The sequence below is a fragment of the Amia ocellicauda genome, chromosome 8 (assembly GCF_036373705.1).
Source record: "Amia ocellicauda isolate fAmiCal2 chromosome 8, fAmiCal2.hap1, whole genome shotgun sequence".
Lineage (NCBI taxonomy): Eukaryota > Metazoa > Chordata > Actinopteri > Amiiformes > Amiidae > Amia > Amia ocellicauda.
The window spans coordinates 33,576,328-33,596,051 of NC_089857.1; the positions used below are offsets into that span (position 1 = coordinate 33,576,328).

General features: G+C 35.9%; 1 protein-coding gene across 14 annotated transcripts in view; it reads left to right on the forward strand.

Annotated features, from left to right (window-relative positions):
* Window positions 1-17,110, forward strand: part of LOC136754895 (protein prune homolog 2) — a 39,496-nt gene extending 22,386 nt beyond the window's left edge. For 7 of the 14 annotated variants that reach the window (XM_066711115.1, XM_066711126.1, XM_066711128.1 and 4 more), the window contains 9 exons: window positions 851-1,030; window positions 1,512-1,614; window positions 5,007-5,138; window positions 5,785-5,871; window positions 6,260-6,358; window positions 8,930-8,971; window positions 10,826-10,864; window positions 13,393-13,440; window positions 14,962-17,110. In XM_066711115.1, the coding sequence (XP_066567212.1) occupies window positions 851-1,030; window positions 1,512-1,614; window positions 5,007-5,138; window positions 5,785-5,871; window positions 6,260-6,358; window positions 8,930-8,971; window positions 10,826-10,864; window positions 13,393-13,440; window positions 14,962-14,995 (764 nt within the window). In that variant the 3' untranslated portion in view covers window positions 14,996-17,110. The remainder of the gene's footprint in view (window positions 1-850; window positions 1,031-1,511; window positions 1,615-5,006; window positions 5,139-5,784; window positions 5,872-6,259; window positions 6,359-8,929; window positions 8,972-10,825; window positions 10,865-13,392; window positions 13,441-14,961) is intronic. The other 7 variants (XM_066711116.1, XM_066711120.1, XM_066711117.1 and 4 more) reach the window with 7 other exon arrangements.
* The last annotated feature ends 2,614 nt before the right edge of the window (window positions 17,111-19,724 follow it).

A 19,724-nucleotide genomic window follows, 5' to 3' on the forward strand; every position in this document is an offset into this window, starting at 1 on the left:
TTTCACAATCTAGAAAGTCTCATTACACACAGAGCCAAAGTTACACAAGACTAAATCTATTGACTTCATACATGCATATATAGACACATTTGGAGAGATTGTGTCTCCTTAACTTAATCTGAATTCAGATTGTAAATGTAGCATTGTTGTAGATACATTTAATAAGAGTTATATAGGTTTCCTCAATGGTTTCATTTCTTAGAGACCTGATGACTGGATTGGTATATATTGAATTAAATGTTTTCAAGTAAGTCAACTAAGCCCAGGCACAGAGGAAGCTCATATTCTCTGCATCTTTCCATTACTTCTCATACTACTTGTACATGATCCATCATGTTATATCCACTTCTGAATATAGCATCATGTCTTCTTTGATCATGAGATTAACACCTTCCAGAACAAAATCACACTTTGGGTGAGAAAGTGTCAAGCTGGCAGACGCCTCATCTCCTGAATGATGGCTTTCTATCAAGATGTCCGTATCCCCCCTAAACTGTGGACTTTAGAGACAACACGGCATATCTCTGATGCATTTGATGCTGTTCACTCCAGATATTAACTTTAATTAGGAGTATTGAGAGTTGCTGATTGTAACTAAAAATTAATGTGTGTAGCAGCAGGGTTACAACACAGTGTTTGAACTCTCATTGATAGGAGGTGTTATTATAATTTTAATTACAAGAATAGCTGTCACCAAAACTAAACTACTCCTTGATTTGATTTGTTTTTAACCCTTATTGGAAATGTTGCATTCCTATGATTGTATGAAATCTGAGAATTTCAGTCCATTCTAATTGTGTGGGTTTAAAAGTTTTTAACAGTTTTTAAATATGTGACATCCTCTGTGTAGCAGAGCAGAAAACTATGGAGAAGGAAGTTCCCAAGGAAGAAGGAGAACCTATCCCAGAATACACTGCTGAAGAGGAACGGCAGGATGCAAGGTTGTGGAGGACAGTAGTAATTGGAGAACAAGAGCACAGGATTGACATGAAATGCATTGAGCCTTATCAGAAAGTTATTTCACATGGAGGTAAGATGGAACCACTTCAATGAAAAATGTTCTGCTTGGAAATGGACATGCACTTCAGAATCATTTCATACTGTAGTGGAGCAGTGTTCTATTTTGCGAATTCTAACCATTCTTTAGGCGCGTTTACACTGCCATTTCTGATCCAGATGAAATGCACTGGTACCATTTGATCAGGATCAGAAATGGCAGTGTAAACGCTCTGTGATTGGATCAAATGTGCCTCTCAGGGAGATTGTACAGATCCAGATCAAATGCATTGGTAGCAAGTAATTTCCTTTTATGTGTAATGCATTTCTTTTTCAATGTCTGTTTACAAACAATAAAAGAGATCATGTTGCAATATATATTTTTAAATCAGTTCCTTGGGAGTGAATTTGGTGCTGTAGTAAATATGACCACATTTGATCTCACCTGTAAGGTTGTTGTTCTACTAAAGATATTTATTGTGAAAAAATGCCTTTTTTTCCATTGTTGTCCCTAGGGTACTATGGAGACGGTCTTAATGCCATCATTGTGTTTGCTGCATGCTTCCTACCGGACAGCAACCTAGCAGATTACCACTATGTCATGGAGAATCTCTTTCTGTAAGTAAGAGGAAGAACAAGAACAATAAGAGTAAAACTAGTTTTTCTTAAGTGATGCATGCTTGATTACAAGATCTTGATATCATGTGATCCTTTTCCAGGTGTACTATTTCACCAATCCCCTTGATTAAACCAGAGTTTCACAATCTTTTAATCTTTTAACAGTTTTGTTTCATACCAACCGCCACCCCCACACCCCATTATAAACTGTAAAGTATAAATTCCTTTCAGTAAGAAACCTGGGCTTATTTTCATGTACAGGGTTACGCAATTCTGGTTGATTTAATATATGATTTTATGCATTCCTCATAAAGAGTCTAATATTAAATAGTTGTTAGGCTAATTAATAGATTTTGTTTAAGATTAGGTTTGCTTTTATACTGAGTTATCTCACCAACTGAAGTTATAATATGTTCTTGCGCACCCATCTTTGTTTAATTCTGTTAGGGATTTATTTAACTGAGTAAACGTCACATATGTATTTATTTACATTTACTTTTATATGTTAATGTATGTAATTTTTTTGGGTGGCTTTTCAAAAAATCCACACACCTGGCTGAAAGGCAAGGCAGTTATCCTGGTCCACTGGTTAGTAGACACTAGCCAAGATTTTTGACATACTTCATTTTGAAGAATGGAGTATGTCAAAAGGAAGTCTTTGACTAAATTTACCTACACGATCTACATTTCCTTTTATAACAATACAGTCACCAAAAACAAGTAAAACAATAACCATAACTCAATCACACCATAATTCAATCAGTTACAGTAATTCAAATTTATTTTGCAGAGATCCTTTTCATGGTGAGCACCTTGTCAGAATACTCTTCACTGAGTTATGTTAGTACATAGATAGTAGATAGTATAACCAGGGGTTAAATTGGGATTTGTTATGTGGGGGGGCTCTGTGGTTTCAGGCTTTCGAGGGGTGCACATGAGTATGCAAAGCATACAAAATCTTATCAATTGACAAACTGTAAAATATAACAAGTTGAGAGAGCCGTCTGCTATGAACACTAAAATGCTGATCAAAATCATTCTAGATGCTGGCAGTGTGCAAAGCTACATCTGATGACAATAAAATCTTTCTGTAGGCCTGTGCCCTCTCCTTTGTGTCAGTATGAAATATAGGTATCATGTAACCATTAAAGGAGAGAACATAAATACAAAATATTAAGAGTAGAACAGTCTTTTTATTAGGAAAATTAAACTGAAATTGAGTTATATCCTACAGCATTACAATACACAAGTTTTACACAGTTAGTTCCATCAAAGGGAGCCCAGCAAATTCCATAACTTCAAAATGTGCTCAACTCATTACACTTAAGTCCATCATAGAGAACACTCTGTTCTGCTCGACTCTGCATTGAAATTATTTAAACAGATTGAAAATATGCTGAGGAACAACAAACCAGCTTGTCTTTTCAGTTTGGCACTTTTATATAAAGAAATAAAAATTTATCGGATAAGAAAGGTTGGCATTTGTCCGTCAAAAAATGATTAAATTATTTGAATACACCATACAGAGGCGGACTGGGACTAAAAAGTGATCCTGGACTTTCTAGCACAGAACGACCCATGGTACACGGTCCGCAACACACCAAACAGTCCGCCTCTGACACCGTATGATATGAAATGGACTCAAGAACAGCAGGCGTTGTAGGCGCTAGAACATGCTAGTAAGATAGCGTACCTGAGAAAAAATGAAAAATATTCAGAAGACCTAGGGGTCAAGTTGCAAATTTCGTGATCTATTTTCACGAATAAAAACGTTTCAAAACCATAGGTTTTGCTTCACAAATCTCACCCTGTGGCAACAAACAGGTAGCCTACTGTACATGTTAAGTAGTGACTAACGCAGAGTAGTCTGTAAGCTTCCTCCTCTTTGCCTCACTCATATCTTTTACCTCTGAAACTTGCGACTTACAGTCTTGTATAATACGAGTGCAAAAAAACATAAATTAAACGAAACCTTACATACACTTCACGCCAAAGTGGTGGGAGCATAAACCATAAACCATCCCTATGAATGACGCTATCGAAGATTTTTTGAAGCCCTGATGTAATCTTGTAAACTTTAGGGGCGGACCTCATTTATTATGTACTACAAAGGCAATGCTTTTGAATCATTGCTCAAATTAGTAGAATGAGAAAGTTGTAAAAAAGAAATATATAGCCTATATTGTTGAAAATGTACGAGGAAAGTCTTGAGCCTATGTGCCGGGGCTCAGCCCCGGACGGCCCCTACCCAGTTTAACCCCTGAGTATAACCAAGTTAGGAGCAAGTTTTGTAAAACAATTACTTTCATTACAAACAACCATAACTAAATACCAATATAAACAGGTTCTACTCAGCGTAGACATCCAGTTGGCATGCATTAAGGTATTTTTGTTTAAGAACAGGAATAATATAACAAATTTCTTTAATATAACTCCTGGGCTTTACTCATTTCGATGCTTGTTTTGACATTCAACATTGTTTTCAATATCAGACTACGGGTGATAATAATAATGTGTGGTATTCTTACTGACATGTTTGGAAATATAAAAAGTTGTTTTACATACACATAAATAAGAAACCAAATTATTAGTGCATCACAAATTGTTCCACTGTTATCCTGCTTGACATTTTTGTAAGTCAAATCAAATTTGGTTAAAAATGTAATGAGTTCTTTGAATAAATAAAATAGAGTAAATTATGGGTAATAAATTAAGAGTCCAGCAGCTGAATGGATTTTAAATGTTATAAACATAATGGTAAGAAAGACGACTGTGAAACTGACAAAACCACCATAACAATGACAAATGTGTTGAAAATTCTCCACAAGACATGAGTCGAAACAAATTATTCTAAAATGTATCATAGATTTGTAATTATGATTTTTAAACCATTATGTTTTAAAATGTTGATTAAAGTGGCTTAGTATACAATATCATTTACACATCTGTTACCTTTTTGTTGGTTTTAAGAGTTCAGGAATTTGAAACAGCATTCTTATCCATTAGTTATCTTGATGTTATTGTCCAATTGTCTTTCTAAGTGCAGGGTAGTGCAATAAAACTGTTCCAACTCTTCTTATCATTAAAAAAATGCAACAACGAAAAAAGCAAGCAAGTTTATATCCAAGGCAAATAGTTAACAGTTATTCACAGATCTGGTGTACAGTATTTTGAGTTTATTTTCTCCAAGGTGGTATGTTATAGTTTCAAAATCATAAGCTCTGCTTTCTTAGTCAAACTTGAGTACAAACAGGCCCTTTATGTGCTAAGGTCAAATACAGACACTCTTTTCTTTGCAGCATGCTTGCTATCAGTAATTCTCTGTAATTGGCAGTTAGGTTTGAAAAGATGTCTGTAGGGCTGTGTAACTCTAGCTTGTCCTGTTGCTTCAGGTATGTGATTAGTACTCTTGAGCTCATGGTGGCTGAAGACTACATGATTGTCTACCTGAATGGAGCAACTCCTCGCAGAAAGATGCCAGGCCTTGGCTGGATGAAGAGGTGTTATCAAATGATAGATAGAAGGTAACTACTGCTCATTTAAAAATACATATAAATACAATTATTGTAATTTACTTAAAGACATACCTTGTATTCCTGACATTTAAATATAAGGACATCAAAGTAGTTGTCCTTGAGCAGGGGTCATGAGTTCGGGTTGGGTAGCCGGTCCGAGGTCAACTACACAAAGCGGGTATCAAACAGAACTGGGCTGTACACTATCACAATTACAATTACTTCAGTTGCCTAAGCACTCCTTCGTACTCCTACACTTCCCTTACAGCACAATGCAATGATACAACAGAAGAGCGGTCATTTTATAGTTGGCCACCTTTGATGAGCTGATGGTAAAAATTAGGAAATTAGGAAATTAGCTAATGGTGTGAGCTTTTTATCTCTTTTTATATCTCTCCCATTACGTGCCATGCCCTGGGATGTCACAACATTAAGAAGTACATCTTCTGTAGGAAACGTGAAACCCCAGATTCTTTCTTGATTGCAAAGATTTTTGCATTTCTGTTACCCCTCTTGCCTCCCCTTCCCCAGCTGGACCAGTGATTTTATACTATGGAGTGAATTTCTGTCATGTAGCTTTCATGGAAATTAGCAAAAAGCACCTGAGAATATAGAACACATAACAACCATATGTTTATTTTCTTCTTTCATTTAGGCTGAGGAAGAATTTGAAATCCTTCATAATAGTCCATCCATCCTGGTTCATCAGGACAATCCTTGCAGTCACAAGGCCTTTTATCAGGTATATTGGTGGAGCCAAATATCAAAGAATTCCTCTAAACAAAGTGAATGAATGTCTGGAAAGCATTGTTTAGGTTTGTATAAGCATACATTATGGGTAAAGTACAATTTTCTTATGACACTTAAAGAAGCTCTATAAAAGTGGCTGTGGCTAATAGTTAAAATCCACCCTATTGGCACTTAAGTAGAACAAGTTACTTCTGAATGTCTGTGTCTGTGGTCTCATTATGTGTCAACAAAAGGACCTTTTCTTCGATCTGATGAAAGGGATCCTAATGGGACACACAGTACCCCAACACTTTATCAGATAATGAATTGTTATTTAGGTGAATTGTATTCACTTGTCTGCTGAATCCTCTAGTGACCATTCTCGTTCTGTTTTATCACAGCTCCAAATTCAGCAGCAAGATAAAGTATGTCAATAGCCTCGCCGAACTCGGCGAGCTCATCCCTATGGAATATGTCCACATTCCAGAGAGCATAGTGAAGTAAGTAAGATTTAAATCCCCAAATTCAATTAATGTAGACATGGTGCTTTAACTACACTAAATATTAATTCATGAATATTGTGGTTATTTAACAGGGCTGGCATTGGTATTTTCTAAATATCCACATACAGCACAGATACTTTGTGTGTGCAGTATTACGTATGTAATTGCAGCAAGCAGTTTCTTTCTCACGCTGATGTTTCAGCTCTCTATAGTCTCTAGTCCTATTCAGGCTCTGTTCCCAATTAAGTTCTTGGAGACCTGGAGGCTAGGCTGGCCTTTATAAGCCAAGGTCCAGTTTCTTGTTTCTAATGAGTGAAGCTGTTAGTTTGATTGTATGCTGAAAGTGTAATTTGATTGCTGGGTGGAGTTATTACATTTTTTGTTTGAAAAGTGTTGCCACACTATTCTCAAAGGGATTCTTTGTGGGCAGTGACTTTTAGATTCTCAATCCAGAGTTAATTAATTTGTACAACAGAACCCTCAGATAGTCTGAGATTCATAGCCTTCCTTTGTTTATCCAGAGAGGATAATTTCATAATGTATTATTTTCATGTAGAAAAGGCAAACCACCAGAAATGTAAAACAATGCACTGGTGCACTAAAAGCACACACTCCAAGCACCACATATCTCTAAACCCATAGAGCATGATTTTAAATCCCAAAAAGTGCTCCACCAATTCATCCAAACTACACAGCATTCAAGAATCAATACTCAAAGATCATAGGAAAGATACATAACTTGCTGTTACTACATCTTTGGAAAAGGATATGAAAATGAATGGGCCAGGAAATATCTAGCTTCTAGAACATTTCCTGCAATCTGTTTGTCAGGAAAGCCTTGTGTTAGAAAGTGTTTCTTTGTACTTCCTTTCTGAATGAACGGCACTAAGGTTTGCATTTAGGGCTACAGCTATCGATTCATATGATAATCGATTATTCTATACATAAAACATAAAACAAAAAAAATGTTTTATTATCAATGCATTCTTATGGGGTCCTGGTGCCAGCATGGCATCCTATTCTTGAGTTCACAGAACTCTGTAAATACAGGGCTCTGATTGCCTGAGGAGGACTAGACATTTTACATGAAAACCCTTCCCAGGTACCAGATTTTGAAAATAATGATAATAATGATTCAATGCCTGAAATTGTTTTAAAATGTAAATATATGAAGAATTAAATACAAAACAATAACCAAATGGTGTTTTTCATTACCCTTTTATGCTCCTGTGTACTACATATTCAGGTTCAGTAAAGAGATAAGTACAAGGTTTTTGGAACAAAGAAAACAATGCAAATGCATTTTTTTGTTCACAATATTATACTTTATAATAAATAATGAACTTTTGTAATAAAAACAAACACACTAAAATGAAAATATTAAACAATACACTGGATCACTAATAATACGCAATACACTGGAACTCATGAAAATAATTAACTGAATCGTGGAGGGTGATTGAAGAATAAAAAAGAAACCGGAAGAATAAATGTGACAGGAGAATAACTACCAATGTTTTTTTTTCGGGGCAGGTTATTTTAAAATACTATAATACATGGAAAATAATATTTTCGAATACAAAAACCAATTTTTATCTGTAATTGACTCAGGTCAATATCGATCCCTACAATGCGATGCTCATACTGTGGGATGGATATAGCCTGTGTGTTGCTCACCTCCAGCTCTCACACAGACTAGACAGACTATTGCCCTCGCCTCCCCAGCCATGTCTTCACACACATCCTCTATTCTCTCCGCTTTTTGTGTTTGTCCACACAGGCAAACACAAACAGCAACAACGGCTTGTGGTCGCGTTCCTTCCACAGTATTGCACAGATCTGCAGAAATCCACTGATCCCATTGGTGGAGCAGCATAGATCTGCACTACACAAACTTGATCTGTAAATGTCCACGTCTGTGTTTGTTTACCTTTTCTCTGGATGGATCACATGTGTTTCTGCGAGATGTGGGGAGTTTAGAGGCTGTGTCGGAGATCCCAATGACAAAGGATTTTAGATCAGTCGTGAAGCGTGTGACCCCCTGTACTTAAGCGATCATGTAGTGTGCAGTCCTTAATAACACAAAAGACATATATTCAGTGCAAAATAGTCATTAAGTGTGAGCTGCCCACCGTTCACAAAATCGGGTCAGATTCTAGAAATCGTGTAGTGTTACCCCAGCATAAGTTGACTAATTGTTGCAGCCCTATTTGCATTAGTGATTTCTAATGCACAGTATGGGTGCAAAGTGAGATACAAGGCTTTACATTGATAACACAATGAGTACATGTGTGTGTGTGTGTGTGCATCATTTGCTGTCAGTTTGTATTATTACCTTGTATTGTGCTTCAATGTTTTTACTAAATAGATCATTTAATCAAACTACATTGTGTGTCGACATTTACAATGGATTGGATTTTGTTTTGTATTCTCCTTCGCCTGGGTTTTAAGTATATTTTTCATGATTGTTCAGTGATTACATTGAAATAGATTTATTTTAAAAATGCTTAATGCTTAAAGGTAATTATGCAGCCACCTAACTGTGCCTTCCTACCTCTTTCCTGGAAGGTTTGAAGACGAGAGGGGTATTAAAAGATATGCATGTATGAGGTAAAATATGGCCTGCTGCAGCCTCTAGACCAGTGAATGTTTGTGAACCACCACTAATTATTCCCTTCAGGGTTGACCCCAACAGCGTTTTTCATTGAGGTCATCCTTTTTCTGCTACATTAGTGCACAGGCCAACTAAAACAATGTGCTTCTACTTTGTCTAAGGCATAGAAAACTGTGGGATGAACTGGCTGCTCTTTCCTGCTTTGTGTCACATGAGCATGACAGAAATGGCTCTTTGTTTCAATATGGTTTCCAAGACCCCGTTCACACTTACTATCCGGCCCTGGGCGCCTCAAATTTAGTCCGGCTTTTTTCAGACACCCCGTTCACACGTGCGGTTTTAGGAGCGTAAGTGCGTCACATATGCGGTCAAAAATGCGGCCTAAACGAAATGCATGCCGGGAAGTAAACATCTGCTCAAACAAACCAGTGACGCAGGACATTACGTCTGTTTACAGGTGTATGCGCTGTGTTTATAATCACAACTTATTAATATCGATCGGCTATTGTTCGGTTCTATATTGTATTTGAAAGTAATCTTAACCCTTTGCAGCCGAAGCTTTCTAAAATAATTAAAAATGTGCTGGTTCAGTGGGGAATCGAATTCATATTTTTCCCTTTTCAAAGGTCTATCCTCTGTTCTGCAAAAGTGCTGTTACAATTCACCCGAAAGAGAAGCACCTCTATTAGCACATCTGCATTCAATCACAATATCGTGTGCATGGAAAGCAGCCTCTGTGACGCGTCTACAGCTATAATATCCTCAGACAGCAGCTGCGCTCCTGCGGTTTCTGTTTTAACTTCATCCTCATTGTAAACAGCGCTTTCATTTCTGCATCGGCCCAGTTTTTACCTCTAACGCTGGCATTTGTGATTGTCCTGCTCAGCTCAATATATTATTATTATTATTATTTCTTGGCAGACGCCCTTATCCAGGGAGACTTACAACATAAGCAACACTATAACTGCATTTCGGATTGGATAGTAAACAGCTGGTCTCGTATTAAAATGCACTGATTTGAATGGAAACCTGCTTCGGTTAAATGTATATTGTATTAATGCAAAATTCGGATAATTAATAAATTTATGATCCCGTTCACAATTTCACAATGCAATGTCCACGTGTAAAATGCATAATGTTAAATTTCAGACTTCAATCATACTTAGTACAAGAAAAAACAATAGCAAGTTTACCAGCTACACTTTAATTTTAATCGACCGAGTAGTTTGAACTGTTTACATTATAATTCATTACTTAGCCTAGACTTTTATAATATACAAAGATGTGAGCTAGCGAAATGTAACAGTACATTTAAGGCTACAGATCGATATGACACTCAACCAATAGAGACAATACTGTGTCCTGCAGCGGTGCAGCTGTGTCGGTGTCCGTGTTCACTGTGTTTATTCCGCGTCTCTCAGACACGCAGTCCCTGGGGGCGGGGCTTGAGTTGCGTCACACGCTTCCGCTTTCCACCGGCCCGGGGCCCGGCGCGTTCACAGTTACATTTAGGCCGGCATTAGGTCGAAAGATTTAGGCCCAGGGCCGGCCTAAATCTATGACCCCGTTCACATATGAGTTAGGCCGAATCTCAAGTGTGAACGGGGTCCAACTGACCTGTACGCTTCACTGCTGGGTACATTATTACTTCTTGTCAGTTTAAGGACAGGTTATGGCACTTTGGAGAAAACTGATATGACAAGCTTGCCAAATACAATTGCCTCATTTGCAGTATTGGTTGTCTTGCATGTAGCTTACCTGGACTTGCTTTGCTACCTGTCTCATTCTGTGCCTGCCTCATGTTTCTTTCTTTTCAAATTAATCTTTACCCCCCGCTTCCCCCCCCCAAGACTGGATGAAGAACTGAAAGAAGCAGCCGAAACCACTAAGTAAGAAATAGCATTAGATAGTGTTGAGTACATTTATTTTTCCTGCCTGGACTTAAATCTGATGAGGATGTGAAGAAGTTAAAAAGCACTGCATCATTGATTCAGCAGACACAACGTAAAGCCAAACATATCAAATCATATCAAAATGACTTTAACAATATCATTATTAGAGGAATGCAAAGTACGTGGTTTATTTAATTATTTAATTAATGTATTACAAGATCAGGTGTACTGAGAGCTCTTTTTTCACCTCCTGAGATGTCTTTGAAACATCTGATGAGGTTTCTCCTTCTACTGATTTCAGGGCTTTGCTGTCTGCTAAATCTTGAATGTTGAATCTTGAATCTTTTTCCATCCACACCATCTGTGTTCTTGAATCTTTTAGGTGTCATAAACATTATCATAAACTTTGTGCAGGTGGCTGATGTTAAACTAGATGCTGTTGCTACTTTTATTTATAACGAGATAATTTAGTCTATATTACTTATGTCTTTCAGTTCTTGAAATTAAATTCAGATAAATTAATGGCTTTGAAACAAATTGTAATACAAAAAGAAGACAAAACACTGAAGACCGAGGATGGGTTTAACCTTTGCCACATTTAAGTTCAATGCGTTTGATAAAAGTCAAGTGAATTTCAACATATGCTGTAACATTGGGAGGTGCAGTATGTTAATTAAATCCTCATTAGTGAACTAGGAAAAATCCAACTGTAAATCTCATGAGTTCATTTTTAACTCCCAGCACTGTCTTCTTTTACTGTTGTATTAGGAGTATAAAACAAAACACATATATTTTGCATTCATCTTATAGTGTATGTATACAATTAGGTCCCTAAATATTTGGACAGTGACACAATTGTCATCATTTTGGCTCTGTATGCCACCACAATGGATTTGAAACGAAAGCAAATCAAGGTGTGCTTTAAGTGTAGACCTTCAATTATAATTTGAGTGTAGTTACATTCAAAGTGGGTGAATGGTGTAGGAATTACACCCATTTTTATATGTGGTCCCCCCAATTTTAGGGGTTCAAAAGTATTTGGACAAGCCAACATAATCATGAGTTAAATTGTGAGTTTCAATAATTGGTTGCAAATCCTTGCAGTCAATGACTGCCTGAAGTCTGGAAACCATAGACATCACCAGATGCTGGGTTTCTTCCCTGGTGATGCTCTGCCAGGCCTGTACTGCAGCTGTCTTGTACCAGAATGATGGGAAGAGAAGAGTATGGAGAAGGGAAGGAACCGCTCATGATTCGAAGCATACCACCTCATCTGTGAAGCATGTTATGGCATGGGCATATATGGCTGTCAAATTAACTGGTTCCCTTGTATTTATTGATGATGTGCCTGCTGACAAAAGCAGCAGGATGAATTCTGAAGTGTTTAGGGCTACATTATCAGCTCAGATCCAGCCAAATGCTTCAAAACTCATTGGACGGCGCTTCACAGTGCAGATGGACAATGACCCGAAGCATACTGCGAAAGCAACACAAGACTTTTTTTAAGGCGAAGAAGTGGAGTGTTCTGCAATGGCCAAGTCAATCACCTGACCTGAATCCAGTTGAGCAGCATTTCACTTGCTGAAGGCAAACTGAAGGCAAAATGAGAACAAGCAGGAACTAAAGACAGCTGCAGTACAGGCCTGGCCAGAGCATCACCAGGGAAGAAACCCAGCATCTGGTGATGTCTATGGATTCCAGACTTCAGGCAGTCATTGACTACAAAGGATTTGAAACCAAGTACTGCAACTCACAATTTAATTCATGATTTTGTTAGTTTGTCCAAATACGTTTGAGCAACCACAAATGGGGGGGAACACATATACAAATGGGTGTGATTCCTACACCATTCACCCAATTTGGATGTAACTACCCTCAAATGAAAGATGAAATGATGGTTTCCTTTCAAATCCATAGTGGTGGCCTACAGAGACAAAATTATGACAATTGTGTCACTGTCCAAATATTTATGGACCTAACTGTATGTCTATACTGCTTATGTTTGTGTAATACTGCACACTACTAAAGAAAACAAAAGCAGCATGCAATAGTTGCACAGCAGTCGTGTTGTGGTTTAATTTTGGCTTTGGTTTAAGAGCTATTTAAGAGCTAAAGCTATTAGCACATGATGTTTAAGGATCTTTTATGTATTATTATTTATTGAAAATGTGACTCAGAGTTGACTTTCAATGAGAAATAGTGTCCCATTTTTGCATGAAAGTACCAAGCCACTCAATTTCTTTAACAGTCACATTCTCTGGCACACATTCTGTAATACATTTAATTGACTTGATGCAGGAGGATAAATGTGAACTTATAACTGGGCGATTATGCTGTCCTTCTAACTTGACTGCAATTTCATGGACTTTTATCAAATTAGTCAATCCCTTTGTTGTTCATCCAACCTATTAATTCGCCATTCCTCCATTTCTCATCAAGGTTATGGAAACTGGCTGTTGTGCAATTTTATTTCTCTTAATCAACATCTTAATTCATTTTAATAAATTCTACTTTGTTGTATTTAGATATAGCAGCTTTCTAAATGGATCTGAGTCTTCATCTGTCCAACAGGAGTAAGATATATATATATATATAAATTTATGTGTGTGTAAATGTAACTGTTTAAGTGTTGTGTGATGCAGTTTTATGTGACCTTTTTTAGGGTTGGGCAAGCATTACCCTGTAAAAATATCATCTATACATGAGTTTTTCAACATTTTTTATAATATTGATCACTTCTTTAAATGTAACCATTTACGCATACTGAGCCAGCTCTACTTTGCTTATAGGCTTTTCATAAGACATATACATTGTACTTGAAAGTCTTTAATAAATGCTATACAGTTCAGTAAAATATATTCAGACCAAATTATTAACCTAACCTAAAAGCTTCTTTTTTGTACTAATGTCCAGGCTGCCAGGAGCCTTATAAACATGAACTATTAAATTGTTTCTTAACTTGCCCAGACCTAGAGGTCTCTTATTATTATTATTTTGTGTTGTGCTGTGTTCAGATGACTTTCTATTAAGATGAAGACAGGGTGTTATAAGAGGTTTTAATTTACATTAAATTATTTGTCATTTAGCAGACGCTCTTATCCAGGCGACTTACATTTGTACCCATTTTACTGGAGTAATTTAAGTGTACTCAAGGGTACAACAGCACTACCCCACCCATTCTGTTTTATAGTCAACATATTAAGAGACATGCTTTTGTTTAGTTTTGTTTCATGAAGGCTTTCTGTCTGCTGTAGGGTGATCAATTTGAAAGTGTTTACATTATGCTGAGCTTTCCTTTTCAACAGTTTTTTTAAAAAGAATATCTGAAATAGATTCTGTATTCCATTCATTTATATTTCAGCCCCTAACCAGTCAGAGTGCATTACTGGTTGTCCCTTATGCACACATTCCTAATCAGAATAAATGTTTGCACAATTGCATAACTCTGTTTAACTATAAATCAAACACTTACGCATAGCTTCAATCTCTTTCCCTTATAGCCTTTTTTCACTCACACCCTGCATTGTTTAGGAAAGCACTTTCATTCCACTATTTTAATCCCAAACATGAGAGAATGAGGATCTGATTTAAATGTAAACATAATGAATATACAAATTACACCTGTTTTTTAACCAGTAGTAGTAGTTACAATTACAATTGACCGATCATTTAATTTAGATGTTAGAAAGCTTTTCCTTTTGTTGGGTGTTGGACAGAGGATTGTGACTTATGCATTGAGAACTGTGTAATTCTGTATAGTGTAAATCAAACTGTTAATCACACCCTCCCTCACTTTTCCTGTGCCTTTATTTGGCCCTACACTCTGTGTTTGTGTTTTGAATTTGCATTTGGCAGGTGTTTCAACATTATGAAATAGTCCAGACCTAAATGTGACACTAAAGGTGGACAGTACTGCTTTTGTTTGTTCAAATAAAAATATATTTTCTTCCTGTTTTCCATTACTCGGTAAGTAAATTACTTTTAGATCTCTGTAGTCAGCAGTATCTTGCTTTGTTGTTTAGTCTGTGGTAAGTTGGATTTTCTTTCCTGTTACTAATAATATTAACATTTTTTTTTTGTTCTTCTATTTTTAGAATTGATAAACAAGTCAATGAGAGCACTTCTTAGAGGATTCAGGAGCCATGGATAACTGCAGGAAGTTTACTTGTACAGGACGTTTTTTGTTATGTCATGTATACAATTGTTTTACTCTGGTAGAATATACAAATAGAAGCAAAAAAGGAGTAGCTTTGCCATACAATGGTAGCAGACTGATAATAAACCAATGTGCTGCTAGTGCACAAAATTAGTGTGTTCTAAACTATTGCACCTTGAAAAGATTTCATAGATCCCTTCAATCAGTTTTATGTAATTTTCTGTATGAATGAAACATCTCTTTTGTGTATTTATTTTGAAGTATATGTTCACGTGATGTTCGAAAGAGGTCAGCTATCATAAGCTGTTGACCACTGAATTCTGGATGCCTTTTATTCCACAGTATCATTAACCGCATACTTTACGGTAATTGAAAATTGTAGAAAGAACACTCACAAACTTGTAAATTAAGTTTCTGTGCTTTAATGTGTTGTTTTCCAACAGTTGAGAATTGTATTCATAAAGGGAAACAAACAGAAGTTTAAGGAAATTACTCACTGAATTCTTCCATATATATTTTATGTTCTAAGCAAATACAGAAGTGGTAGTATTGTTGTAATTTCTTTAAGTTCTTTTTAATTATATCATTCAGTACCTCGTGATTACTAACGATGTATCCTTTCAGAGTACACAGAGCCCCTAATACACATCCAGCTTTGTTGAAAAGGTTGAAACACCGTCTCCAAAACTCCAAAAAATATGCATAGAATTTAGTCATTATACATCAGTGTATTTTCTTTAATAGCTCTGAAAAAATAGTGCCCAGTTTTGTCCTCTTTTCAATAAAGTTGAATGAAGAATCAAGTTTCAACCACAAAATGTTGTGCATTTTGACAGAACTGTAGGATGCTTGGCAAGTGAGTGGAAGACAGAGGTTTGTGACGTGAGCTAAGCTTCCCCTCCAGTACTACAGTATTGATGTTATAATAATGAAATTATGTAAAATGTTACGTATTTTCAAGCAGTGTAATATAGTAAGGTTGAAAGGAAAAACTCGAAATACATATTTTTTAAGGAATAGGAATACATCCACACTTTTAATAGCACAAACATTTAAGATTGATTTGCCATTAAATCCACTTTTTCTCTAATTTATCGATATGGTCTCATATTAATCAGAAATGTACGCACGTCAAGTTATAAGTTTGCTTGATGTTCCTGATTCTGTTGGGACCATTGTTTCAACAATATCAGAACTGCATTAGATTTTCTTGTTGTCCCTGAATTGACATACATTCATTGATGTGATAGCACAGAGAAATAATCATGCAAACTGCTTCTAAACTTAGCTAACTTTGTGTTCACATTGGTCTATAATTACTTATCCACCAAATAATTGGAGGCATTGTTGAAAAGCAATACCAAGAGCACTGAAGCATTATTTATAACAGATGAAGCACACTTTAAATAGTAATGTGTAGGATTTTCTTTTCTTTTTATTTGTTATTTGTATCTTGTGTTCTTTTTTATATTTTGAAAAACATGATTTCATTATAATGCAATAAAATCACATTCAGTACCTAGAATATAAGTGGAAGTGGAAACTTTTCATTAGAGATGTGTGTTAAATTTAAGTGCCACTTTGTTAAATAAATAAATACATACATATTTTATATTATAATATATTTTAAAAACAACAAAAACAATGGATTTTTCTTTGAAAGTTAATGTAGAAGAAATGGATTCCCTCTTCCTATGCCCTATTAAGATGTCACAAAGATCCAGGTGTTGTTTTTTCCTGCTCCCAACTATCACTTGTTTAGAGGTATGAGGTAGGCATGAAACTAAATGATATCTTAAAAAATAATATCCACATAACATATGCTTCAGTGCAATTAAACCTGATTGTACTGTACACATGATGTTTATTTTGTTTTTGTTTTGATTTGATTTATTTTAATTTAGAAAAACCATGTGAGGCATTGGAAAAAATCTGGAGGGTAAAAGTGAAATTGGATCATCAATCAAGTAGAATAGGAAACATTTTGATCTGAAGCTTCACTGCAGTTCATTATAGAAATGTCTTGTAAATGATGTAAAACTTATTTTTGTTTGCTTCAACTATTAAAATTGTATTGTTACACCCGTCATGTGGATTGTGATACATTTCAAGCATAAACACTTTGTTTTCATTCAGTCTTTACAAAAATATAATGAATGTTAGTCAGTGCTTAGTCCATGTGTATGTTCTTTCTGCTCATCCATGCATTATTTATTTTAAATATTTGTCAGGACCACAAGTGTTTTTCACTTGTCAACACTGTTAATGTTATGTTTTATATATTTTTTGTTTCCAGTGGACCACTATGCAAGCACTAACTCTGCTATTCAGTGGATATATCTTTATGAAGTCCTGTAAATCTTTAGATCTGTTCAATATTCAACCACTCTTTTTATATGCACAGGTTTGCAAGTCCTAATCCTCGATGTGTTTGTTAATAAAAACAAATTTTCGCTGGTGCGTATTATGGAAGAAATTCAAATAAGGAACAGCTTAGGTATTAAAATAACAGAGGTAAAAGGTAAACGCCCAGCTGTAAGAACATGTGACCCACACCACTTTTTTTAAAGCTCAACAGTATATAAAATCTTCTGTAGTGACTTTCTTTCATTGTCTCACAATTTTTCATACCATGAATTCTAACCTGTTCCGTTGCTAGCCTTCCAGTTGAGTCACATGCTTTATTTTGATTTGTATATTTATATTCAGCTCTGGAAAAAATTAAGAGACCACTGCAAATTTTTCTTAAATCAGCATCTCTACATGTATGGCAGCCATTCCATTCCATTCATATTTTAATTGGGAATTTGGGAGAAATGTTGACAGTAGTTTATAGAATAAAACAAAACTGTTCATTTTACCCAAACACATACCTATAAATAGTAAAAACAGAGAAACTGATAATTTTGCAGTGGTTTCTTCATTTTTTGCAGAGCTGTATGTCTATGTTTTACACAAGCAGCAGTTCTCTCATTTAGGTACCAGACTGCAGTATCTCCAAGCTGATTGGATTAAAGCATTTTCCAGATTCTCCAGCTAGTTATGTACCTTCCTTTAAGATGATGGTGAGCATATATATTCAATTTTTTTCTGATATAAAATAACTTGTATCTAACTGTGTGTCAATTTACTCAACAAGAAGCACTAGACAGTTTGACTATTATAGACTCACATAAAATGTTATTTTTCATTCATATAAAATAACTACTTAGCATCCAAAAAAAGAGGAATAATAATTTTAGAGAAACAAGCAATAAATGTTTAATAATTTGTTATGCTGTTAATGCTATGATTCAAACCTGTTATAATTGTGCCTTCACTACAGTTTGTGTTAAAATTGAATTTAAAATTGAAAGCAATGAAACCTCAGTTTAAAGTATGTTTAATCGTGTCCATAGAAAGACATTCATGGCACCCCACTGTATGTGAAACAAAAGTAACTCTGTGAGTTTAAAAAAAGCCAGCCTTCATTTCTTTTTGCCAAATGCCATAGTTCAAATACAGAAAATGAATTTGGGCCAAATGTATAATACCACATAAAATGTAAACCATATGCACAAAATGAAAAGAAGTACAAACACACATATTAGCTCCCCTCATTTGAATCAAATGCAGTCACTACTTCTGTTTAAACTATTATCAATGCCACGCTTGTTAGTCCCAGTGAGTTGTAAATATTACAGGCAAATTCATAGATGTCAGACTAATAGATGTGTCTGTAGATACCTACTTAACGATACCCATGTATTGTCTACCCTGTCTAAAATTAGTTAGTCACTTGGATTTGTTCCTACTACCTTGGGACAGGATACAGATTATATCAGTTAAGTGCCTGGAGACAGTATTTTACCAAGGCCATGTTTAGTACCTCTTATTCTTACACATTTGGATTTCTATTATTCTTCTGCTTCAACATTTGCCACCATCATTAAACCGGGCCTTTTTTTGATTGGCTTGAGCAACGTCACAAGTACAGTTTAAAATGACACACAGAAATGCTCGATGGTGCATGAAACAATTATATAATTGCCTTTAACTGCATTTTAAAGCCAAATGTAATCAACTCCCCAGTGGTGTATGAGAGGCAAACTCTCTAAAAAGGTTATTTGCTAGTTTGAACCTGAACCTGAAATAATAATTAGTCCACATCAGTACATATATTAGAAGACAACAGTCTGACTGTGAGAAAGGTGTCCCAAGAAATTATATATATATATATTATATATATATATATATATATATATATACACTCACCTAAAGGATTATTAGGAACACCTGTTCAATTTCTCATTAATGCAATTATCTAACCAACCAATCACATGGCAGTTGCTTCAATGCATTTAGGGGTGTGGTCCTGGTCAAGACAATCTCCTGAACTCCAAACTGAATGTCTGAATGGGAAAGAAAGGTGATTTAAGCAATTTTGAGCGTGGCATGGTTGTTGGTGCCAGACGGGCCGGACTGAGTATTTCACAATCTGCTCAGTTACTGGGATTTTCACGCACAACCATTTCTAGGGTTTACAAAGAATGGTGTGAAAAGGGAAAAACATCCAGTATGCGGCAGTCTTGTGGGCGAAAATGCCTTGTTGATGCTAGAGATCAGAGCAACTTTGACTGAAATAACCACTCGTTACAACCGAGGTATGCAGCAAAGCATTTGTGAAGCCACAACATGTACAACCTTGAGGCGGATGGGCTA